This window comes from Cinclus cinclus, chromosome 1 (assembly GCF_963662255.1).
Source record: "Cinclus cinclus chromosome 1, bCinCin1.1, whole genome shotgun sequence".
Classification (NCBI taxonomy): Eukaryota; Metazoa; Chordata; class Aves; order Passeriformes; family Cinclidae; genus Cinclus; species Cinclus cinclus.
The window spans coordinates 130,404,995-130,432,115 of NC_085046.1; the positions used below are offsets into that span (position 1 = coordinate 130,404,995).

The 27,121-nt window shown below is 36.6% G+C and overlaps 1 protein-coding gene across 1 annotated transcript in view; it reads left to right on the forward strand.

Annotated features, from left to right (window-relative positions):
• VPS13B (vacuolar protein sorting 13 homolog B) overlaps positions 1–27,121 on the forward strand; it is a 429,974-nt gene that overhangs the window by 18,243 nt on the left and 384,610 nt on the right. The window contains exon 4 of the mRNA XM_062490506.1: positions 26,665–26,785. Within this exon, the coding sequence (XP_062346490.1) occupies positions 26,665–26,785 (121 nt within the window). The remainder of the gene's footprint in view (positions 1–26,664; positions 26,786–27,121) is intronic.

Consider the following 27,121-nt stretch of genomic DNA (forward strand, 5'->3'; position numbering starts at 1 on the left):
GAAAAAAAGTAATCCTAATTTTAGATGTGTTAGAGTAGTTTTCCATGTATGTATATTTTTTTGGGAATCCTGCATAGGGCAGTGAATTTATTGAATCTGTCATAGTATTTCAGACCTAGTAGTTTAATGTATTACTATTTTTTCCTATGCTTTGAAGAAAATACTTTCAGAGCAGATTACTAAAACACAGTTATTGCATGGGTTTGTTCTAAAATAGATATGGATATTGGGCTTTCTGTTTTCTGGATCAACTTGTATCTCAACAGAAGTCAGTGCTTTATGTGACATGTGTTTCGGATTTGAACTTTTTAAAAGCCTTGTTCTTTTGGGCAGACACTTAAATTAATCTGTGGTTCTCACTACTTGATTTTTTTTAAAATTCCCCATTTTTTTTCTTATCCTCTTCTTTTATGTGTGTTGAGTTTTTAAAAAATGCTTTAACTATGGGCACTGACTTCCTACCTAGATTCCTCCTTTCTACTTAGAATTCCAATTTAACTAGAATTGTGCTTTGACTCTTGGCTGTAGAAGTTGATTCCTCTTCTTTCTGGAATCTCTTCACTTACTGAAGTGTTGTCGAAGCATATTCTTGTCTGATCAGTCTCATTCCACTAAATTATATATTGAGTTGACCTACTATATATTGAGTTGACCTACTATATATCAGCTGACCTACTAAACTGATCTTTCTGAACTATAGCCAGTGCTTTATTTTTTTCCAAGGGCTGTGTTTTGGGACTAGAGAGTGTCCAATACCCGGTGTCTGTATTGTAATGCCATGTCAATGCACTTGGCAATTTTAATGTTGGCAACTCAACATAGAGAGCAAAGCAGCAGAATGGGTTCATTTTCAAAATGGAGTTGTTTGGGAGATAGCATGGTGAGAATTCAGAATCTCAAAATTCAGTTTTAAATAAAATGTTTACAAACATGTTCCTTTTCCCCCCCAAATACTATCTTTGTTGATGGAAAATACTTATTTTCATTTGCTGAAATTTGAAGTGTTATGAGCTTGTTGCACATGGGCTACTGTTTCAGCAAAGAAGAGCTAGATAGCAAACTATGAGACTTTTCCTGGAACTGGAGTGTATTAGAATTAGAGGTTTGTTGGCACAGAACATGCAAGCTGTGCTTGCAGAGTGTGTTCTGACTCCATTTCCCCGTGTCTTAGTTTTGGAAATTTGTATATTGTTGAACATATTGTTATCAAATAAGGCACAAGTAACAGTCAACCCATTTACTGCCTGCACCCCTTATCCCTCCTTTTCTATTTTCGCTTCCGTTGCATTCTCTAAAACTAATGAATTTGACTGTAACTTGCCACTTGTAAGTTATGTTGCATTACAAAAAGAAAAGAAAAATTGGAAATCAAATTATGTGAGCCAAGAGCTGTTTGACCCTCAGATATGCACACTTCTCTTTATTAGTGTGTGTGAAAACTAATAACCTATGCCAAATGCCTGTATTAACAATGTAAGTATTATTTGTTTTAACCAAAAGCAGGTGCTTCTCTGCTCAGTGTGAGACATCTTGTTTCTGTGCTCATCTATGAGTTCTGGTCTGCAACACAATTTTGCCCCAGTGAGCTGCCTCTTACACCTTTTGACACTTAAAATCTGTACATACCCCATTTTGCTTGTGAAGTAGCTCAAATGTTGACAATTTCAGTAGTGTTGCCCATGTGAAGGGAGAAGAGTGTTTGTCTTGGAGGAAGCCCATCTTCTTCCTTTTACTCTTTTAAAACCATGGTTCCTTATTTTCTACTTTGTAGTTCTAGATTCCTTTGCTTGGGTAATTGTGACATTACTTAACAAGTGAGGAAGCAGCAATCCCACTTACCTGTTGTACTGCACTGCTATAGGAGCTTGTTCTTGAGACATACATTTGTGTGGGTGTATATTTGTGCATATGTGTTTATGCCTATTAAAGACAACTTTCCATCTGAATTTTTTGTTTTGTTATTGCTTGATGGTGAGAAAGAACAGTTAGGACAGGAAATATGGATTACATTCAGTACATAGGTAAACAGTTGTTTTGCATTGTTTATAATTTTCTGATTGCTTTGTGAGCAGGCACTGTCACACGTATCCAGCTGAATGGTAGTCAATGTATATTTAACTCGCTTCCCTCAAACAAAACCTTTTTTTTTTTCTTTTTTTTTTTATTGGAGTTCTTTAATGGACCATCTTCACACATTCTGTGATCACTAGAAAACTGCAGATCCCAGATTATTTTACCCTACATAGCACACCTATATTCTGGAAAGTTCAAGAGTGTGAATGTTATGGTTGTGTATAGAGCAAATCACTTTAATATGCTATGTGGAGAGAGGAGATGATATGTAAGAGCTTTCTAGGCTGCAAAATGAACTTGGAAGCTGAATGTCAGGTGGAACTCCTGACAACGCACCAGTTAGAAAGTACATTGTTGAAATGTAAATAATAGTTTTGTTCTGTACCAGCTATGATAGTATGCAGTAATTTTTCTGTGGAGTGGCTGTGCTGCTAGGAAATTGAGGGAATTGCATACAGCAAACCAACATTATAGCAAGGAAATGGACAGTATAATTTAAATATTAGAGCTAATGCAGCATTGACCAATTTAACTCTTAGAACTGTGGAGTGTGTTGTGGGTCTCAGAGTTGTGGATTTGAATGTGAATGCAATAGAATTGCTTTTAGGACAGGAAACTTAAGTGAATTGGTCTGTGCTAGCCAGCCAGCAGATCTGTTCCTCCCTGCCACGGTCCCTTTACTTCCCTTTGGTATGTACTAAGCATTTGCAGAGCAGAAGCTCGCATATCACTGATGAGACTGAATTTGCAATTGCTGTTAGGCAGCTCAGGGTTTACACCTACACCAGCTGCTTTTAGAACAAGTTTGCCACAGGATGTCCTCATGGTTCGTGGTGGTGCAGCAGGTAAAAAGGGTTGTTTGGTTTCTTTTTTGCTGTGGTTAATTCAGTAAATTAGTGTTTGGGAGTGATCTCATGGTATGTACTCCTGAATTTTGGAAAGGAACCCATTTGCACAGGAACAGAGATTGACAGTGATTTCTGCAATTTAAGAGTTGAAACTCAGATACCACAGCATTACTGATGTATGTTCCAGAAAATAGGCTTACTAAGACAAATAAAAGTACTAACATGTGAATGGTGTATTTGTCTTTATAAAGTACAGAGGATCTGTTCTGATGTTTCTGATGTGTAGATACAATTGTATAAAGTAGATTAAAAGTAATCCCTGTCCATTTACTGATCTTTACTCAACTTTTTACCTGACCCACTTAGATTGAGGAAATGTAATGCCAATAGTGTCTTCGTTCCCAGGTACAGGGAGAAAGGGTTTATATTATCATCTTTGGCATAATTCCTAGAAGCTTAGGGTCATTTTCTGATTCAACTTTCCTGGTGTAGGTCTGGACTACTTCAGCTGGTTTACTTTGGAGCAATTCCAGATTTGTCCCAATCCATCTGACATCAAATCAGGACCCTACAATCCAGCTTTGTTTCATCTAGTTGGGGGGAAGAGTTTAGATTTGTGTGGTTTAATGGGGAATGAGGTGAGGTAATGCATTAAAAAATATTTCCTTGGAGAGGAAGTAGTTTTTCCTCATTTGTTGATAGATTAAAGCATAGATAAATGTGTTGGAATGTATTTTAACTCCTCGTTACAGCAGAACTTATTATTTGAGAATGGGCATGATTACAGATTTTCTAGTGGAAAAATCCTGCAGTTTATTCACCTTCAGTAAAAGGATCTCAAAATTCCAAAAGACAAAATACTCCTAATTCTTTCAGTGCGAAGCATACTTTGGAATTATAGCTTGTACTTTTTGGAAGGAGCAGTATTTTCTCTAAAAGTGTATAATTGAATTATAAATTCTTAGATACAACTTAAGCAAATGAATTCCCTTTACTCACCTATTGCTTGTGACTTACCTTGCAATACCTGCACTTGAAGAGTGGTTCCTGCTAATATTTGATGTGCAACTGATGTAGATTGTGTTTTAATTTGAACACTTATAGATAAAAATAAACTCAATCCCCATGACTTTCACTTCTTCCAAAAGAATGGGTAAATGTTCAGATTTAAATGTGTGCTTTCTTCTCCTGAGAAGGAAAGGTCATTGTCTTCCCTCTTTACAGGCCATAGAACCTAGGGAAAACTGTACTGGCAATACTCTGGACCATCTAACTGTTATGAAAGCATGAACTTCAAATGTAAATATTTATTTCTTTGCCTTTGGAGGAGATTGAACAAATTCAATTCCTCTATTGAAAAGTATGATTTTTCTTCTCTTCCCCTCTCCTCTGGCATGATTGTTTAGTGTTTCTGCCACTGACTTGCTAAGAAACCATGTTCTGAGACCCTCACCTTGGCTTCAGGAGATCCACTTGTCTTTCTTTACACATGCTAAGGTCTACAGAGCTCAGAATGCTATGAGGTTATCCTTCATTTTCAATTGAAGTCCTTATGTATTACACCTAATTGGAGGATGAGCAATGCAAAACTGCTTTTCCTTTTGTATTTTATATTCGGAAATCATTCTTCTGAAATATTTTGTCACATAAAGGGTTCCATTGAATTATTTAATTTGCAAGTCTTTTCAGTTAAAGCTGAAAATGTCTTAGTTTCATTAGATATCCAAGCCTGTTAGGCCTGTTAACATCTCAGCATTATTCAGTATTTCAGATTAATTTAGGTTTTCCAGAAATAAATTAACAGCTGCTATAGCAGCAGTAATATGTGATTACTTAGAATTCTACCTGAAGATTGCTGGTCCTGGTATTCTAGAAGTGTGTTGGTCATGTGGGACTACTTTTCCAAGAACCATCAGTGGTTTTCCATGCAGTTCTGGGAGGTGAGAGGCCTCCTGATCAATGCTATCAGTGTTGCTCTGCTGTTGGCTATGGGGAGCACAGTAGACAGCAATGTTTCAGTCCTTGGGTGGGTGGGCTGCTCTCAGGTTTGTTTTTTATTCCCAGTGGTGGTAGAGTGTCATATTTCACAGCTTCTGGAACACTTTCTGTAGGTGAGTATCATCTGGATTGTGTTGTGTATGTGTGTAGTTCTGCTGCCTTCTGGAAGTCGGTGCCTTCCTGTATCTCTACTGGGTTCCAGGTGTTTAAGCTTTCTACCCTGCAGTTTTTACCCAGCAGGGCCTCGTAAAGACCTGAGAAAGAGGACATACAGGAGTGCTGCTGACTCCATACAACTCATTCAGCCTGTTCTTGATGGTCTTCTTCCCATATGGTCCTCAGATGTGGACAGTGATGATGTTGTGGGATAAATGCATTGTTCTGGCAGTGGGAAGTGGACATCTTTTCTGGAAGCTCTTCAACCCTTTTCCCAGCATGCATTTAAAGATGGGCTTATTACATGATGGGGGAGAGGCTACAAGCCCCCTAGATAAAATGGTTGTGGGGAGCAGACTGCCTGCTTCACCGCAGTCATCTGGTATGCAGCTGAGGTTTTTGGGAGAGGAGGCCAAAGGGAACAAGCTAGATGAATTGTCCTGCCTCACTGCATATGGCCTGTGGGTTATAAGTTGTTCATCGTAGATATTTGCTTATGATCCTTAAGAACATTAAGATTTTGCAGTAAAACTTTAGAAAAATACTTAACAGCATGAAAAAAATCTGCTTAAGCCACAATGAACTCTCTAATTCTTTTTACCAGCCTTTCACAAAGAGAGAGCATCTGGTGGACAGAATAGATCAGAGTCCTGAGTGCATATGCTAGTGGTTTCATTGTCATCAACAGACATAACATTTTTGTTGATTTATTTTGTGCAATGACTAAAACTTCATTTCCTGCTCTGTTAAGGATGTTCTACTTTGCTTGACTTGTACAAAAATGAAGTATGGTTGTTGTATCCATATAAAAGTTGAAAGCAATTGGGTGGCATGAAGTTAATGGTGGACATCTCTTTTAACTACTTATGTGTATGCACCAGTTCTTTTCATCTGAAATCTTCCAGTTGTTGATGATGCTAAATCTTCTGCAGTTAACTTTCCCTTCTCTGAACTGTAATCTAAAGGTCAAGATACTGTAATCTATTCTTCATTTATTGCATACCAAATAGTATTCCTCTCATAAATGTGGCTTATAAAACTGTAGTTTATTACCCATATACCAATTGTTTAAGCACTTCTGTTCTCAGTCAAGTAAAACCAAGTGAACTGTTCATATAGTTGTAGGAAAGTCAGAGATTCACTTCTACTGGTATCTGTATAACCCATCAACTTGAAAAAAAATAGGATGCTATAGTTGCTTAATCATTTTACTTCTGGCATTTTTGCTGTTTGAGCAAATATAATTTCTTCAAAATTGTGTTTTTAGTGCCTCTTTTGTCTTGGGGAATAAAAACAAACCCAAACAAGACACTGCATTTGGAACAGCACAGGGCAGTATTTTTCTGCTTGTTAAAGCAGGGCACTCACATTTTTGGTCTTATTCAGTATTGAGCTGAATCTAATTGAACTGCTTCTCAGTGTGTTGAGTGTACCTTGGATGCCTGATTCTCTACTCTGGACTGTGTTCCTGGCTGTGTGCCCTCAGCAGCATTGCTGTCCTTTTCTCTGAAGTGCCTAATAATGTACATGAATCTTCTAGTTAGAGGGCACCACAAGGGAGATTTTCTTTTTGGGGAGAGAACTGGCTACACTCAGAGCTTGGGTGTCTTGCAGCCACTTATTTTTTCAGGTGGATGCTTTCTTGTGTGTGAAACAGCAGAGTACTTTTATCAGACAAAATAAAGTTGTGCTGCTTTCAGGAAGGTTGGAAAACTTAATTTGAAGCAGAAATCAAAAAAATACAATCTTTCAGAAATCTGAAAGTGAACTTTGATGTTCCCAACTATTTGTTTCTTTTCCCACCATTTTTCATCTTGATCTTGTACTGAAAGTAAGTATCAAGGTTACAAGACCTCAAGAGTGTGACTCAGTGAGTTGGTCTGTAGCTTAGTATCCAGTGAGGGACAGACTTGCCTCAGAATTGCCCGCTCATGAGTGCTCATCTTCCCTCTGGCTGTGCTGGACCTGGATAGAGGTTGATGATTCTGGCCCAAAGATTCTTAGTTTAGGATGCAATTATAAGATTCTGACTCTGTTGAGGGATAAACTGCAGGTAATTTGAAGCTAATGCTAAATGTCTTTATCTATTGTTAAACCAATCTGATGATTATTCTAACACCAGGATCCTACCCTGTCCTTGCAATACTGGTGGGACTGGTGTGACTTCTGGGGGTACTGCTTGTTAATAGAAGATGGATCCTGGGTCTTTAGGTATTTTTTATGATCTGCTGACGCTGGTATTTAATGAGTTCAGATTTAATAGCCTTCTCGGTTCTCCTGAGCAGAGATCAATCTGACGTGCTTCTTTCTCATCTTTTGTGGGAAACAACTTTTAGGCACTTCGCTGGTTCCAGAGTAAATGATGGCTGATGCTGCACCGAAGGAGAAAGCTGAGGGAGTTAGCATTTATGAGGAGATCCCCTGCTTATGAGATTCCAGTGTGACAGAAACATTAAGGAAGCATGGGGTGGTGGGATTGAGCTTTTTGAGAGGTGGTGCCCTTTCAAATTTATCCTGTCCTGCTCTGCTTCAAAACAGCCAAAACAGCAGCACATGCATAGCTATTCCATTCTTGCCACTTCCTTCTGCCTCATCTTAAAATTATCTTAATGTGTAAATTATTATTTTTTTTCCGTCTTACTGTTTTTGATGCCTGACCTATGAGTTTTGCTCATCTAAAAGGTCTGGTGCATGACATTTTACATTTTATGACTGTAATATTCTTGGATATCTTTACCCTATTAAAACTCCTAATAGTGATACTTGTGTCTTCAACATGTCAAACACTAGTATTTTATACATTTGTTTTTTCATTTGAAAAAAGTATTTCTTGGATTTGTGCAGAAGGATTTGTTATGTGTATAGCAATCCTATATAGGCAGAAAGCAAGGACATATTTAATTGTCTTTTTCTTTTCAGTTTTCATTTTCATTCCTGTCTCTAAGGAGACATGTAATGCTTTAAGTGATTTATAAAGTAGCCTTGTAAACAGATCAGGTCATAATAGCATTGAAGCTTCCTTTGTACATGACTTTTTAATCATTGAACACTCTTGTAATGAATTTGAGTGTGTTATGATCCTGTCATATGTGCTGACTTGATGTAACTTCTTGCACTTGGTATTTCTGTTCTTGAATATAAATTCATGTCAGTTTTACTGCTGTTACTGAGTAAGAAATTATTTTGTTCCTGCAAGGTTGTCCTTGTTTTCCCTGCAATTTAAGAAACACAAGTTTCTTGGTTTGAAAGACAGGTGTCTGCTAAGAAAGGCAGGAGCCTTTCTTTGAAATGGAGAATGTAAACCCCCTCCCTCCAAATTATTATAATTTTGAAATTAAGGGGCTCACAGGAAAAGACATGGAAAATAGGAATAACAGTTCTTTACTAGGAAAATTAAAATAGAAATGCAGCATTACAAAGAGCAAAGCTGAAACACTGACAGACTCCAACCTGACACCCCATCAGTCAGGGTGTTGGTAGCAGTCCCATTAAATGGTGGCTGCAGTCCTGGAGTGACAGATGTGGTTCAGTTGAAGCACTGCTCCAGTAGAAGGGTGCAGTTTTCTTCCAAAGGTCCAGTGATGATGTGGAAAGGTCCAGTTTTCCTCTGGAATCCAGTGGAAAAAAGGCTGCTTTGGTGTTCCAAATTTCAGTTTTTATCTAGGTAGGAAATGTTTGGCTCCTCCCCCTGGGTGGAGCATCTCACAATGGGATGATGTAATTTTATCAGTCAAACAGTAGGACTCAATGGCCCATTAACAGAAGATATCTTCCTGGAGGAAGGATGGATTGTGGAGAAGATAAAGAAAACTGTCCCACCTGCTTTTAACAGATGGTAATAAAATACATACTTTTGGTCACATCCTGTATTGCAACCTAAAACACAAGTATATTCCCAAAGACATAATTTGCCTTTGCTCTGGTTTTGCTTCACTGCAATGTGCAGCCTGTTCAAAAAAACCAGGGACTGTTCTGATACTGAAAGGTACAGTGTATGTAAAAACAAATACTGAAGTGTGGTGCTGCTTGGTTTTGAATATATACCAATTAATCATTAAAGATTCTAGATGAGCAACAGATCAATCTTGCATGGTGTGGAGATTGTTTTTTTTTTTTTTTTTAAATTGTTCTTGCACTACTGTTTCAGATCTTGTTTGAGCAGGTAGGGAAGGGAGGAGAACAGGAATCCTTACTGACATGCAGGTCAGCTCATGTATGTAACAGTTTCGTAGGCTACAACATTATCAAAATTATTCTCAGGAGATCTCTCGGGCAGTTAAACCTATTTTCAGCTTTCTCTTCACCATGTACTTCACATCACCACTTGCTGTCAAACTTGCTGCTTTGTAAGGTGCTGTTCTGCCTGAGCTTATTTGCCTTTCCAAACTCCCCTTCCCTGCTTCAGCCACCTCTTTCATTTAACAAACCCACAGTGCTTCAATTGCTACTTCATTTTGAATGTTAATATAGATTTATTGGAGTGATTGCATAATTGATTTTGTTTTAATTAAAGGAATGAGAGACACAAGTAGTGTAAGCATGCTCCCCATCAGAAAGCCAGGCCTTAGAAAGTTCTGCAGTCCTGAACCAGTTTCTATAAATAATTACTGTATTCAGAATCCTGATCTGAACTAGGCTGAAAATTAGCATTGCAACTGATTAGAAGACAAAGGTAACTTTTCCCAATTCTTACAGTAGTTGGAAATGTTTATTTCCTCAAGATTAATGAGTTTCAAGGATTGAGAAGTACTTATCTGTAAAAATAAGTTATAAAGTCTCTTTGAGTTTAACTATATGTGATAAAAATTCAAATTTGGATTCTATTTGGATGAATCTCATACTTTAAAAAATTGAACACTTGCACAATTTCTTGTGGGAGTTTCAAAGTACTTTAATTTGGTTTGGTAGCAGAGATAGTGTGCATTGATGTTTTGATGTTGGTATTTTTTTCTGGCAGTAAAATTGCAAATAATAATAGTTTTTATCATATTTCTGTTTATAAATGAAATTGTTTATAAGCTCTCACATAAAAGTTTTTAATGAACACCAGCTTATTTTAGGAAAATTTAGCCTCTAAGGAATGCTGTTTTTGTCATATTTTTCTATTTATTCTTTTGGGAGCTTTAATTTCTAAAAGTTGTTTCATGTACTGTTTAAATACTTGATGTTTTATCCCAAACTGTTCATATATATCTGTAAAACAACTTTATATTCTCACTAAAATGTTAAATATTTATGACTGAGGTCAGTACATCACTGGAATGTCATGCCATTTATGATCCATTTTATTAAATCATTGCTTTCCTAGTCTCTTAATTAAAATCACCCCTTTCATGAGAATTTCAAAGCTATATACTCCATTTAACTTAGAGAATGGTAATTTGTAATATTAATTGAAATAGAAAATTAAATGACAATAGCAATGTAAAATGCAAACATTTTATCCACACTATTTTTTTTTGCTATAGTCTAAGACTTGGAGAAATAAAGACTTACTGGCAGAAATGTATCTTGGAATTTGGTTGAAAAGAGGGTTCATAGTGTGGTTTTGGGTGGTGTATTTGTTTATTTAATTACTGTGTGTGTGAGGCTGCAGTTATTATTTCCCCACATGCTGAGTTACATTATCAGTAAATCAGTTCTTTTACTCCTGTGTAACAGCAGCTGAGACAATCTTCTAGCTACATGTAAGTTGCTGGAAAAAGTCCCTGATAAAACTGATGAGCTTATCAAATTTTGAAACTAGTTTCTAGTGCATATAGAAATTCTGAGACAATGCTCTGATCCTTAGAGTCTGCTCTGTTGAAACTAGTTTCCTGTTGCTGTTTGCTGTGTGGGCACCTCATTTTCACTCTTGCTGGGGCCAGGCACTGCCTTTTTGTAGAAGGCTGCTTGTCGCTGTAGGAGATCAGCCTGGGGACAGCAGTGTTGCTGCTTCACTGCCCCTTCCTGTAGCTGCTGAGAAGTTTGCCATGTCCTTGTCTCCCAAGGCTGGCCATCTCACTCCTGCAATCCATGGCCCTTCCCTCGCCTTGTCTGTGGCCCAGCAGCTTCACCAGTTGTCAGAACTTGTGCAGTTCAGTAGCTTTACCCAGTGTGTTTTGTTCCTGTGACATGTATTGCTCTTAATGAAATTCTGAAACCAATAGTTTTCTTGGCCAAAGATTAATTTGAAAATACTTAACCATTTTAATTCTGTACTCTGTGGCATTTACACAGAATACCATGTTGGTAGCAGGAAGTTTCATTATTCTGTGGGGGGCATGGTTCACTGTAGCTGGTTTTGTTGTACTCTTACTCAATAAAATGTTTTGCTGAATATCTTACAACAAGCTGGTCTTCTACACTCATGGTGGTATTTTATAATATTGCTACAATAATCTATCTGTACGGATTTCAGCAAAAGGCTTATTGAATATAGTCTTCCCCCACTGCTGGCCTGCCACCCTGAGTTGGAGAATGTCCTATACTCTGCTCAAAAGATAATACTGGAGCAGAGTAACTTGGAAACTCAGGCACCTCTTGCCTGAGAAACAAAGCTTCTTCCTCCAGAAATAAAGGGTGGAAGGGAGAAGAGGAAAACCCACACCTTGCTCTATATGTAGAGGTAACGAAGATACCTTTTGTTGTTTATCTGAAATGCTCTAACGTTGCATCCTCATTCTGTTTTTATTGTCTCATGTGGCTCTGTTACGTCCAGTTGTTCCTGATGTATCTGAGGTGCACACTGGCACCTGGTTTCTGAACATTGTGCTGTGGGATATAAAGATGGTTTAAAAGGTAGTCATCTAAATTACTGTACATTAGTGTGGGGAAAAATCTGTTTCAAATAACTTTTATGGGTCTTGCAGTATTTAATACATATCTAGTAATAGCTGCATATGTAGTTGTCTTTATATGATCAAAATATATTATTGGACATACTTTTGCATTCAGATGCCAAATTAAAGTTTATTGTCAAATGTTAGTGAGGTTTCTTTTTCCATTTAATAATGCTGGAACTAAGATCTACCACTGTGTACAGTTCCACTTAGTATTTTGTAGCTGATTGAAGTATTGCTGCTAGATTTTAATGGGAATTTTCTCATGCTCCTTGGTTTGGCTGTTGTTCAGAGACCAGTTTTCATAACTTCTTCCAAACTCTTTCAGTGAACTTACATATTGTATGTATCATAAGCCACTTGATAAATTTTTATCCCTGTAAAACCTTATAGAGAGACAATTGCACATTTGAGTTTTACATAGTAAAAAAGATATATCAGAGAATATGGGCAATGTCTACTGCTTTTTTTTTTCTTACTCAGATTAAGCCAAGGGATTGGCTATGCTATAACTTGCACTCTTTGAAGGCTATTTTCTCTTTGTATTAAAGATGCTGTTTTTAAAAAGTACTTTGCTGTTTGTTTCTACCAGTTTGTGTTCATTTTCCGTTGTATTTTTTCATCCTTGTGCTATCTCACTTCTATTTCTGATCATCTGCTAGTTTTGACACTGTTTTTTTGGTCACTATTTAGTAGTCGATATTGGAATAAATAATTATTGAAAAGCTTCCTACCATCCTTGACAAATAGGACTGTAACACCAACAGGAGCTTTTTGATCATCTCATCTGATTTTCTTCCAAGAAGATGTCTATAAATTGAACTAATTTTCATTGATTTTTAGAGTTTCCTATGTCACGTTTCTTCTGTGGGCTAAAATACAGCACCCAAAAAATTAGTCTGGTGCCTAAAAGCATTTCTTGGGTAGACTTACGAAGCATATTTTAAAAAGTTGTTCAGGCTGTTTGTGGGCTAAGCAGCCCTAGGAAAACAAACATCTCCTTGCATATTGGGAAGTATAAGAGAAAACTTTCTCATGTTGATTTTATGATTCTCTTTGATATATATATTTCCACAGGGCTGGTGCTCTGGGCTAATGGCACTTGCAGCAGGGAAACAGCATGAGACTATAATGTGGAAAGCAAAAGTAGTGTACTTCCCACTTTTCCCTCCTGACATTAGGAAAGGGAGGAAGGTTTTGTGTTCCGAACTTAGTGCAGAGGTTGGAACACTTTAATTTGACAATTTTAACAGTAGTAAAACTAGGAAAGGACTCAGCTGGGCTAGTGGTCTGTGGCTGGTGTATACTTTTAGGTATTAGGTAGGAAGAATCTTTTGGTTGAATGAATATGAGAGGCTGGGTGGACTTAGCATAACGGAGTGTATTAAACCAAATGTACTATTTCCATAGGAACAGTGAGGGACAGAATAAAGGGGGTGGAGACCAGGAAAGAAGTGATGAGTATGTTGGTGCTGCTCAAGTCTTCTGGGATGTGATGTACACCATCTATTCTGCATATTTGTTTCCACAGTGCTGTGTGGGTCATGCCCAATTTTAGACTCAGAAAACAGTTTTTGTTTAATTCAACTGAAAAACCCCACTACTTTTCAGTGCTTTATCTTTCTTTCCTGCAGTTTTGTTCTCCATGCTGCTAATGCAGCAGTCAGCAAAAATTCCTTTTGGAGGCCCTCAAGTTTTGGGATTTTTGAAGTTGAGTTTACAGGTAGTCAAAATACTTCTGTGAGGATTTATTATTGTTCAAAAAACTTAAAATGTGCAGGTATTCTGTGTAAGAGAAATGCTCCCTTCATCTTAGATAATCTTCCCTTTGGGAGAGAACCCCAAGCTACTGCAAGGACTGACTGTGGTTGCTTTCCGCAGCTGTGATTCAGAATTGATAAGGAAAGAGTGATAAGGTGCAGTGCCTTGAAACTTGGTGACTCCCAGCCTTTTCTATGTGTCCACTTTAGCCTTCAAGATCTTTTCTGGTTTTAGGAGTGTGTAAATAATGAAAATGGTTGCTGTCTGTAAATATCTTGATGTGACCCCTTGAAAATTAGTGCTGTGCACCTTATTTCAACATACCATCAGAGGTAGCTAGTGTGATGTTACCAGTGATTTACATCTCTGATGTAAAACTCTCTGAAAGCAAAAAGCTACTGTCTGTGTTCATCTTTAGCATCTAATTGCAGTGCAAAGCTTTTAATCGAGAAAAAGACCGAGTTGACCCTGTTATTGAGGAACTAAGAAATGTGTTTAGTCTTCTACTATGTCACGTCATGCCTGTTAGGTTTGGGGAGATCCTGTTCTTGGAGCATAAGAAGTCTTCAGTCTGATACGAGAAGAATGTATTACTGAAAATCCAAACACGTTTCTGTTCTGATTGACCTAAAATGATGTAATGGTGAAAATGGCTTGCATTTAAAAAGAAAAATCCAAGCTCTGCCTGATTTTCTAAATCAAGCAATTCTTAATTAATAAATGTGGTTTTTTGATTGTATGTTTTAGTATGTTTTGTTTACTAGACCAGAAAAACTTTAAAATATTTCTATAGTTTAAAAACTTGATCAGGCAGGAAAATGTTTCTTGTTGAAGTGTGAGTGAGGGAAAAAACAACTCAGGTAAAGATCTTTAATTTACAGGGTTAATTATGAGAAGCTGTGGATATCGGTTGCCGCAGTAGCAGACAAAATTTTTCTTCCTGACGTAAAACACATAACATGCACACTTTTGATTAAATACAAAGTTTGTTCTCTAGCTAAGTAAAATACTGTGAATACCATGGATGAATATGAGCTACTTAATACTTCTCACCAAAAACATTCATACAGTATTTTGCAAAATTGATTACAGGAATGCAGATTGTGTTGTATTTGGGATTGCTGTGTTTCCTCTGTTAAGTGTATTTTGCATACTGGGTCTAGGGGAAAAACTAGTATGAATTTTCATAGTTATGGGACATTTTGTTAATGAAATAAGTTGTAATCAATGTCTTAATAGAGAATGTTATTAGATATCTGACGCTTTAAGCAAAAGTTTATAAATATGTAAGTATACATACTGAAACTGATATGTAACTATGTTGGTTTAGCTGTAAGCATATCTACATATATTGTGTGTATATTAATCTCATATTTATATACTACACTGATCATTGCCAAAGTAATCTTTTTTAAAGTAATTAAGGACTGGAATATAATGCATTTGCAAATAGGAGCAGAGGGTTTATGTTAGGCAAGTGTGCACATAATGTAATTACAGTTCATCCATAAAAGAAGAGTAGAAGTGGAAGTACCCTTGAGTTTTATGTGACATATTAAGTTTTAGTTGGAAGAGACACTTTGGTAAGCCTGCATCTGTATATCTGTATGAAGTACTCATAATTTAAATTTGTAGATAAGTTTGGCTTTGACACTTAATGGTGTAAAGATTTATAAGGACTTAAATGATAGTACTGTGACTAGGGTTTTTATTTTGTCATCTAGGATTTTTATGAAAATTGTAATATTATACATACAATTGATAACTTTAAAATACCCTGTATTGTGATTTGGCATGAACCTTTGGCTTCATAATATAATTACTCTTTTTTCTTAATCTACATTGTTACTAATTTTGTTTTTCCAAAGAGCTGCTGGACCCCACAGTTTGTCTATCTCCAGTATTGCTTCTTTTTTCTTTTTTCTTTTTTTTTTAGCCACCACATTGAAATTGTAACTCTTTAATTGTATTTTAAATTAATTTTTATTTATTTTTTCAACTTAAAATATACTTTTTATTCTAATGCTTGTTGGAGTAGGAGATAGTTTAAAAAAACATATATATACCTGTGGATAAAAAACTGCTTTTCGTCATCTGGTACAAGTATTTATGTGAGTGTGCCTGTGTGATTCCACAGAGGAAGCAGGATTAGGATGAAATTCAAACTTGCACATGGTGTTTCCAGACACACAGTAAGTCACAATGTAGGGAGCACAGTCAGTATATTTAAAAACATGGATATTTAGAAATTCTTGTGTGGGTATGTTGAGACTCTTATCAGTAAGATGCACTGCCTCAATTATGTCCTGCAGTAAGTTTATAGAAAGAATTATAAAGCCAGGGATTTGCCTTCTGGCTAATGAAATTATCTGTTGCTCTTCAGGACTGCAGATAAAAAGTATCAGTTAAGAAAAGCTCTCTTTTAGTTTGACATGAATGCAGTTGCACTTACATGGATTCATAGTATTTTGAATAATACATCTTAGGTTAATTTTTGAAGGTGCTACAACTATCCACCACTGTCACCAGTATATACCTTAGAAAATAAGTGTTAGTGAAACTTGAATGAGTGGATGCCTTAATGGTATGTTATTTGTGATTACTTTTGTCAAACTTAAATGTATGAAACAGATCTCACAAAGTAAACTAGTAGATAAAATAATGAAGAATTAATGATCTAAGAAAATATTTCTGTGAGTTTAATTTCTTTTTTAACTTTTTATTTCTTGGCTGATGTTATGTAGTAGTTTTGTTACAGATGTTCATGTTTTGATTTGAAATAAGATACACTATTTTCTTCTTCCTCAGTAAATGCTCCCTGAGCTTTTCTTCTTGGCATTAATTGAGATTAGAAGATATTTCCAAGTTTTTTTTGCTTTCCTACATACATGTTTTTTCCCCCAAGTTGTTTTCAATCTTATTTCTCCATCCTGTTGTCCAGTGTTTTAATTTCTTCCTGTTGCACGTGGCTGGAGTGGCAGTTGAGCACAAACAGTAACAGTCCTGTTTCCCTAGCTCTGTTCAGAATGTTTATATTTTGTTCCCTTGGGCACTCAACTTCATTTCTTTCTGACACTCACTTTCCTACCTTGTCTTAAAACTCTCCTTAGTCTTTCATTGCAACTTTGACCAAGAATATTTTTAATTCAAAATTATTTGCACAGATTTGGAAGATTTTTTTTTATTTTAATGTTAAAAGTCTTCCCTTTAGTTACTATTAAGAAATGTCTATTTGAACTCTGAACATTCAAATTTGTATAAGGAAGTGACGTGAGCATGGTGTTCACTGGAAAGAATAACAAATGTTGAATCCTGGTATAGAGTGCATGCTGGCTGAGAGGAGGCACACTGTATTTTAAATTAAGCAATGTGATAAAAAAATACATGTTATGTTATAATATAGACATCTTTTGTAAAACTTTGCAGCATTTACAGACTAGTGCTGACAGCTGCACTTGACTTAATATATAGTGTTCTGGTGGTTTGATGTGATAGACTGCTGGCTGTTTTAGAAGATAAATTACTGTTTATTTAGGTTTAAGTTAATGTTTCGAAAGCTTTCTTACTTAAAAAGCAGAGCATTATAAATAGCAATAAGTTCTCTGAAATGCTCTACACATTACAGACTGACAATTGCAAAAGAAAAGACTGATTATAAGTAGAAAACCTGTAACTACAGGTTTTGAGAAAGTTGCTCTTATGTGTACTTTTTAACATTGATTAACTAGAAAGTTTTTGCAGCTGTCCAGCCAGCTTTGTAGGTTAGTCCAATAGTTTGAAATAATGTTATTTAAAGAAGATCTAATTGACAAATTACATTTGGTGAAAATTTCTTCTTCTCCATCATCGTGTCTGAAGTTCAGCTTAAAAAGAAAGAGTAAAAATAAAGTACAAATTTGCAAGTGAGTTTTTAGAAATACAGCAAAGCTATTAATGGGTATGTTGTGGGTTCTTGGATAGTAACTGAAGAAGAAAGGACTTCTAGGATAAAATCTCTGACCCAAATACTTTTCAGTTGCATTGGGTGTTAAGATTGAAATCTTAAGGAAACCAGATGTGCATGGCTTTGTTATTCAGTCTTCTCTGCTTCTTCTTTTGCACTGCCCCATGAAATTTTGAACCTACTAACTAGTTTCAAACAATTTTGATGGAGAATTAGTCACTGTAAGCATAACCTGAACACTTATGAAAATCAATAGCAGCTGGAGGGACCTTAGTGGGTATACTCTTCCTCCTGGCACTGGCATGTATAATTCATTGCCATTTCATTACCTCTTTGCTCTCTTTCCATCCCCATCATCCACCAAAAGCTAAGCCCTATCCAAATGATGCTCATCACTGAAAATGGCTTGATTAGTTAGCAAGCTCTCCAGGCAAACCTTTGTGCCTCAGGCCTTTCACTGTTATATATCAGCAGTTTATTGTGCTGATGGAAATTTGAGATCTGAGGATTACTCAGTTTTCTGGGACCCTGCTGTAGGTCTGCTGTTCAGTAGGGTTTGGGATTAGGAGAAAATTTGGTCTGGACAGTATTCTACCTTCCTCTGGAGGAAGTGGGTGGCAAGGTTATGTTGTAATAAAAATTATTACTACATCCTTGGCAGGTGCTTGGTGGAGAGAATTCTCGCACATGGGATCTGGCTTTCTAATAAAATCCACTAGGAAATGTGTTAGGGGAAAGTACTCTCTAAAGAACGTGTGAAATGGAGCTGAACTACAACCCACCAGAGCCGTGCAGGGAAACAAATACTGTCAATCATCTACCACCACAAGGGAAATGATATCTTGATGAAGTCTGGGGCCAGTGGAAATAGTGCTGGAGACCAGTGCTAGCCCTCTGGCAGGTGGAAGAGAGTATGAGTGACCTGAATGGATCAAACCTTTGCTAATGGTTCCCAGGTGTTATTTAATGAATCAGTGATGTGACTGAGCATGCTTACAGTGATATTTTGATGTCATGGTGAGCACTAGAGGAACAGATTTGATAAATGCTAGAGAAGTGCTTCTCAGCCATTCCAAATGTTTCAAGGTACCTGCAATAAGGATGAGAGTGCGTCCAGTATTTGGTATAGTGTCTTCCAAAGTAGCACACACAAAAAATATAAGCAGGTATGTAAGAAAAATGTGTGTTATAGCGCTGACCAGTTCAGTAGCTGGACCTGGAAGAGGGTGAGATGCTCCTGTAACAGGCCCCAAATTGTGTGTTGACGGTGGAACAGTCAGACTGGTCTGGAGTTTTCATGTATGGAGATAAATTGTTAAAGCTTGAAATAGATATCCTATTTTTTTCTGACTTAATTTTCAAGAGATTTTTGAAATAGGTATCTGTTCTTTTATCACTCTTAATTTTATTATATTTACTTGTTTCTGAACACAAGTTGGAAAAGAGAACAGAAATGCAGGCCACTTTTCTTAGGTTTCAGTCTGTTCTCCTGAGTGTATTTTCTGTCACTCTTTTCTTTCAGTCCTTTAGGGTTAAACTGTTTCATTCACTCCTCTTTCTCATTTTCATTCGCAGTGAAAAATATGGCCCAGAATGGACCATTTCAGCCCACATTACCAGTTGTGCTGAAGGAGCACACCTTTCTGCTGTGTCTTTCCTCTTGACTTTTCCTTATAGTCAACCTGGTGTGGGAGTTACTGAGTTAAAATTCTATGCACTGTGACTTCTATGGAACAAACATTTCAGAATTGACTTTTAAAATCCCTTTTATCTTTGCTCCTACAGTGATGCTAAATCTTGAGTATAGCTGCCACTTGCTACTGTAATATTTCTTTTTTTTTTGGGTCAGTTTTAGGGGTTTTTTTTGTAGCTTTGAGAGTTCTAGGCATGGGTTAGACTTCACTTTGTTTGATATTAAACACAGAATAATATTACAGAATTATCACACTCCACCTGTGTTCCCCCAAGCAAAGCACTGCACAAACTTTCTGTAGCACGAGAGAATGAAATCTTGAAAAAGCTTATCCCAGGAGAAATTGCAGAAAAGTAATTTTGAGATGTTTATTTCTATTAAAAAGCACTTACATCATGGTAGGTGGCCTCATGATTTTTTAAAACGACAGTAAATATATCAGAAACTTTACTAGATGATCAGTTAACAGTTTGTAATATAACTTTCTTTACACAATAGAAAGAAGATATTTATACAACTCCCCTCAGAAAGAACTTGCAAAGTCATTTTGTTTGTTACTCTGTCTTGAGTGTTGAGAAATTGGGGTATATTTCTGAGAAGCACTTAGTGAGAACAGCATGTTCTATTTATCTTTTTTATATGACCTTATCACCATAGGCTTTGAGACACTTGACAGCTCGTTTTCTTATAAACAAAGGAATGTTTCTTTCAAATACTCTGGGTAACCAGCCAATTAAAATAGTAGCAGCATCACAGGGAGATGTTATCCAGAAATCAATAGGAAGATGGCAAATCTTTTGTGGTATCAGTGCAACAGATTCCTTGCAAAGCTTCATGGCTTACCTTTGGGGCTGCTGTGGCAGCTTTTTAGGCTGTCTACAGCATTTGTGTGGATTTTTATCTTGTACCTCTGTTTTGCAGCACATTGTGCCATGCTAACATAGAATTAACACAAGGCTTATGGGTTTATATCCACTGGGAGGTGGATGTAATGCCCTCATCTAATGCAGGTATCTTATATGTGCCTTGTTGGTCATCACTGCTGGTTGTTTCTGTTAATTTAACAGCTGCCAAGATCATATGCAGCAAGAAGCAAATAGAGGCTGACACCTTGTTTAAATTGATTCTTGATTGCTCCAGTTTGTTCTGTTTAACCAGACTTAAACCTTATTTATTTGCCCCACTCCCTGCATCTCTGCCTCAAATTCCTTGGTATTTCTTCTTCGTAGTCTGGGACATAATATTAAGAGTTTATTTTTGACTTGTTTCTACATGAAATAGTAGTGAAAAAAACTTGGGTAGAAAAAAAAAATTTCCAGCATGTTCTTGTTCTGTTCTTGTCTCTGAGTACTCACTCTGTGGTATGTGATTTGAAAAGATTTAAAATTGAGTTCTGTTACAGTGAAGAATAAAAGGCAGTCTCAAATAGTATTTTAAAAGTACTAGAAGTATATATATAGAATCTTTAATTTCTATATGTTATACAGAATTCCTTAATTATTCTGTAAAATTGGAACACAGCCTGATTTGGCTGAATTGTCTTCGTATTTTACACTGTCATATTTTTAAAATATGCCTCTATTTACATAATTTTTAAGTAAATGCGCATTAGACTGTTAAATCACGCCTTGCAAAAGATGTACAGATGTCATATGTGGGTCACTGAATTTTCTCTGTTACACTTCTAGTTTGCTGTTCATTAAAAACATGATAAAATTTATTTTCTTTAATTTTTTCTAAGCAGTGCTTAGTCTGTGTTAGCCAGCTAGAAGTGTTGTTGTGAGAAGTGTAATATGAATCTGTTTATGTGTAATGCATATTAACAATTGCATAGCAGTAGAAGAGAACCAGATATCCTTTTGAAAGCAAGATCTTGATCATGTTTTATCGTTTTAGTGAAACTTGTGGATTTTAAAGATAATATTTTAAAAAAATTGTATTACTTTTTGTTTCATTTTTGCATGCGGAGTAATCACAGTGCAATTTCGAATGGTTTCTGGTGGTGGTCTAGTCCAAAACAAGTCCAATTAGAATGGGCTGCTGCAGGGGCTTGGCCAGCGAAGTGCTGAATAACTCCAAGGACTGAGACTCTACCACTTCTAGGCAGCCAGTTCAATACTTGATCACCCTCCAAATGATGAAAAAGAGCTTGCCCTGCTTGGAATTGCATGGTTCAGATTTGTACCATGAAAAGATGAGTGTCAACAGACACAGTCTGGCTCCCACTCCTCTGTACCCTCCCAGTATGTGGCTGTAGGCAGCAGTAGGATCATCCTTCTCTAGGCTGGACAGTCCTAATTTATCTCGATCTCCCCTGAGAAGAGAGCACAGGAGCTTCTGTACCCTACCCACTATGGTGGTCCCCTATAGATCTGCTTCTGGAGTGTCTTGGAGAGCCCTTGGCAGGGTGCAGTTTCCATAGTGTCTCACAGGGAACCAAGGGAGGAGAATAATTATGTCCCTGGCTCCACCCTTGCTAATAGAGCCCAGCACACAGTTGGCCTTTGCAGCAAGGATATGCTGCTGGCTCATGGGCAGCTTGCTGCCCCCTGGGACCCTTGGATTGGTTTCTGAAAAGCTGTTCTCGAGCAGTTTGGCTTTTAGTCTGCAGTTCCAGAGTATCTTTATCCTGGGTGCTGCAGTACTCAGCAATTTCATCTGGACTTCACTGGGCTCCTGACCGCCTGTTTCTTCACCTGCTCAAGGACTCTATCAGTAGCAGCCCTGCTCACCAGTGCATCAGCTCCTCTCCCTGGGCTGGTACTATTGACAGTTTTAATGAGAGTGCACTCCATCCCATCTTCAGATCTTTAGTATGCCAGTTAAACACCATGGACTTGGTGCTGATCCCTGAAGGATGTCAAAAGTAACCAGTCATCAGCTGGACTTTGTACCCTGATCACAACCCTTTGAGCTCAGTGGTCCAGACACTTTTTCACTGCACTCCTGCCATCCAGTTGATATCAGTCTGTGAATGAGGAGAATACCCATGTGAGGAGAGTGTGTCAAAGGCCTTGCTAAAGTGAACGCATCCTGAATGTTCCTGCTAGTCTTGCCACAGGCAGCCAACTGCTCAGCCATATGAGCACTCTCCACTAGTGGGAACTAAGTTCCATTCTTGCATTTCTTGCATCTTGCCATTTAAAATAGATTTTACAGAAATATGAATAGATATCTTTTAACAACTTGTGAGGGGTATTAAGATTATTGTTTTAGAAAATATAAAGGATGAGGAAAAGCAGATTTTGTAGAGGAAGAGGAAAAAACAGGAATGGAGAACTCTGCAAGATTGTGTAGTAGGTAATTTGAAACAATTTGGGTTTTAAAATTTTAATTCATAATATTAATTGGTTTTAAACAGGTGGTTTTTTGTTTCTATAGAACCCAGTTGCCTTTGTTTAACTTGGTTTTATGAAAGCAGAGGGACAGTATTTGCATAAATAGCCAAGTGATCTCCAAGAGAATATTATTTTCCCACAAAGCGTGCTTATGAGGCATTTTGGAGATCTTGTATGTTGAATAGGATTTGTGTGTTTTAAAAACAGACTGTAGTTTTTAAGAAGAAAGCGGTTTTGAATTTGGAAAGCATAATAAAGGCAAGAATAATGAACAAAGATTATATACTCCACTTATTAGGGAAGATCAAAATAAACCTTTGTCTGTTATGTGTTCAGGTATTGTCAATTGTAATTTGCACTAAAAGTAATAATGGTTTTATATTGCAGTAGAAAATTGAGGAACTTGAAGCCTAGGGTTCTTTAGCATGTTACTTATGACTTGCCTAATTCTAGAACTAACCATAGTGCTTCATAAAAACATTTCAGCTGGCTACTGGATCTGACACGTGTCAAAAGTGGAAAAGGAGCCTGGTTGTGCAACATTGTATTTGCTGTATTTGCACAACAGCACCCCAAAACAGGACCTCTTGTTCAAATTTAAGTTTTCTAGGCTAGTGGGAAAAGATACTTCTGTAAATGAGTTATATTATTTAAAAATCAACTCTCTAGATATATCAGGATTATTTTTAGTTTTCCACTGCTGTGGCTATTGTTTGGAATCATGATCATTAATGATAAAATGAATGGACATTTATCAAATCTCATACCATAACTATAGTCATTAGCACTTGGAGAATGTAACTCTCTTCCCACCACCATTACAATTTTGACTTCAACTTTTAAATGTTTGTCATCTGGTGTGAGGTGGATTTATGGGAGTGCAGTAATTTTAGTGCTTTTTGGCTGGGTGTTTCTGATGACATCACTGTGATCTAGACACAGTGTGTGACTCTAGTTGGTTCCAGTTTTAAATAGTTTCATAATTATGCTAGTTTTGGCAGTTTCCTTGGAAATTTCCCCATCTCTTTAATGAACATGTTTTACTTCTGGGCTTATGAGACAGCCACATGTTTGAGAAATTAATAGTGTGCTCTTAAAGTTAACATTGAGCAGAAGTGTGCATATACAGAAACCTTCTGGATATATGTGTACTTAGGAGTGTAGGTGTTTTTTAAGTTCATGGCCACTCTTATCATCTCCCAGTAATTGAAGATTATGTTTGGCTTATAAAATATCAGTAACTGTTGTGAGAAATTGTGTGTATGTTCATGCTCAAAAAACCCAAACCCAACCCCTGCAGCTCCCAAAAATATTTTCGATAATTGTGTGTTGTAAGGAAATTAATGGCTGTTATCACAGATTAAATAAAAACAAATCCCATTCTTTTTTGAAATGTCAGTAAGGTTGAATTCTTCTTAAGTGTAGGTGTACTCTGCTACTTGCTGTGGATTAAGTCACACAGGTATATTTCTGAGATAAATTTGTTTTGTGTTTTGGTACCATTTTGGAACATTTTTGCTTGTGTTTAGATCCAGCTTTCTGTAAATGATTTACAACCATTTCCCATCGCAACAAACTTGTAGCTCAGGGAAATTTAAAAAGCTTACTGTATATAGTATTTTTATAGGTTGAGATTTGAGACTTTGTTTCAAAATTAAGGATTCTCCTCCACTTTGCTTTAACAAACCAATACCCCCTTAAAAGCCAAAGTGCTAGTGTTTGTTCCTAGCTTTCTGAAAGTGGTAAAAGCTTAAACCACACTTACTTAACCTTTGCTCATAGTACTCAAAAATATTGCATAGATTTTGTGAAGTTTATAGAACATATATTGAACATAATTGTAGCAGTATGTAAATAGAAAAGTTAGACTTGAATGTAGTCAGGCTTGATAGAGTTAACACTTCAAAAAAAGAACTTGCCCATTCCCTTCTCCCCCTTCTCTTTATTTTGTAGCTGACATAAATATTAAAAGTCAATTGTAATGTGATCCTATCAGACTAAGTCATTAAATAGTTGCAGCACAGCATTCTGTGCAGTCCATGGGTGTGCTTGGGGAAGAAGGAAATGTGGTAATTGAGCTTCGGCTTTTATGCAAGTTCAAAACATAAATAGTTGTGTAATGACTTACCTGAAAAAGTATTTCTGTGCTACATGTGAACTAGTTTCCAAGAAGAAGTATAGCTAAAAGTTATTTCAAAAATTTTATATTACGAGTGTATGATCTAAGTTTTCTCAGTAAACTGGAGAGGAAGGAGAGCTGAGCTCTGCTGATTACAAAATACAAGTTGGTAAAGAGGCTTCCATCATGCTGGCCTTAATGAAAGCTTGAAGCTCTTGCTTTATCTCTGTCAGGTGTGTCATAAAGAGAGAGGTGGTTTTCTAATGAAATTGCTCCATAGTTCAAAGCTCAGAGAGTCTTCAGGAGACTTGGATTCCTCAGTGAAGAGTGTCAGAAGTTTTTCAGAGATGAGAAAACAAATACCCTCTAAACGGAGTGGATTCTGAACACCCATTACAGGGTTTCTATGCACTGCAATGTGACTTCCCTGTATGACTGAAGTGGCCAAATAACCATAAATTAAAAAACATTCAACAGCTTGCTTTTCAATACTATATTAGTAACTGGAAAATCTCAAATTCTTTATGATAGCTCATCCTTCTTTTAGAAGCTATCATCTAGTTTTCTAATATATGAATATATCTGCCTTATGCAATTGCCCCAAATGAGTCAAAGCTTATATCTTAATCTTATTTTTCTCCAACTAAGATTGTATTGTTCTTCTTTTTTCCCTTAGTGAAATGGTATTTTCATTTTATCATAGAATTTCCCTGTTTTGTTGTTCTAAGAACAAAGTGGAAGGAAAAAAAATTCTTCACTTCCTTTTGAAGTTGTAGACTTGCATTTGAAAGGTATCGTTGTATGTATTATTTTTTTTTAAATGGCAGAAAGATCCACATCAAAAAGCAAATAATTGTGGAGATTCCCTTTTGTAATTTCTCTGAGAATATTAGAAATACCAGGCAGCACGTGGGGAAACACATGATCTGTCCTGTACAAAAACCCAGCACAGTTTAAGCTGCTTGGTTTTGGTGTTAGGAGGACTTAAGAATATTATAATTCATACTGTTATGTGACATTTGTTCCACAAGGCTTCTTTTTGTGAACAAATTGTGTGATACGACCAGTGGCATGACCCAGAAAGCATTTTTCACTTTTTCTGTAAGAGACTATGTCTATCAAAGTAATTTGGCTTAGGTCAAAACCTGTGTTGGCATCTTCCTTGACCTGTTCTTTTAATACATTTACAAGAATATTTGCGTTACTTCTCTTGGCTTTCTTACAATTAAGCCTTGTAGTTAAACTGTCATTCTGGAGTGTAATGGGAATACTGTTGGTGTATTTAAAATCCTAGATTCAGCTAATTAAGGATTTCTTGTGTCTGCATATCTCATCTTGAAAGGCTTAGATCACATTCTGGAATTACGAGCCATGTTTCTGCTTCTGAATTCCTTGTGTTGAATGAACTCTATAGAAGCTCAAGAGGAGCAGGTGCCCTCAGTTCATTTATCTTTTCTGCGGTAATGTTTTACTGTTATAGAAGTCTGCAAAAATATTTTGCTTTATGAATCAGCTTCAATTAGCAGTATTAGGAAGGATGTGAGACTGACGTCTTGGAACTATCTGAGGTGGTTTCATGAGTAGGCATTTAAGATCGTACAGTTAGGTAGTTTCTCATACTTGTTTTGGTAATCTGCAGGGCTCTGTCTCTGAAGGAATGTTTCAGCAGAAATGGAGCTAGAAGAAATATGTTCAGTTGAAATAAACATTTAAATGACAGGTTTCTTTTTTAAACTAGAGTTAATGAAAGTATTAATTTTTTGTTTCCTCCAGCTATTTTTGTGTCAATGTCTGTAGTACAGGATTGAATTGATGGAAAAACAGTAACAGAAATTACAGAACCTTAACTAAATTTTCCCCACATTTATTTTCTTTCTGTTTGGTTGACTTCATTGCTTTCTTTTCCTCTAGCAGGAAGACCACGAAAGTTGTGGTTCCAGTTCAACAAACCGCAGTACCACAGAAAGCATGAAATCAGCAGTAAAATCACGACGAGTTCAGCAGTCAGCTTCTCCTGACCCTGATTTACCTCCAGGTAAACCATAATTTAATCCACAAAATGGTTAGGTATTTTTCTCTAACTCAAATACAGTTTGAGTTTATTCAGATGGCCACAGTGTTTAAGTTAGATTATTATGTTTTTGTCTACCTACAAATCACAAAGGTTAGTGAAATACTTGTATGTTAGAAAATAGAACCAAATCACAATAAAATGTAGTTTAATACTGAAAAGATTTCTTTCAATTTAATTAAATTCTTGAATTCACACAACTCATTTATAGCTCAAGGTAGCATCACAGAATCATAAAATGACTTGAATTGGAAGGGACCTTAAAAATATTCTAGTTCAACCCCTAGCTATAGGAAGGGA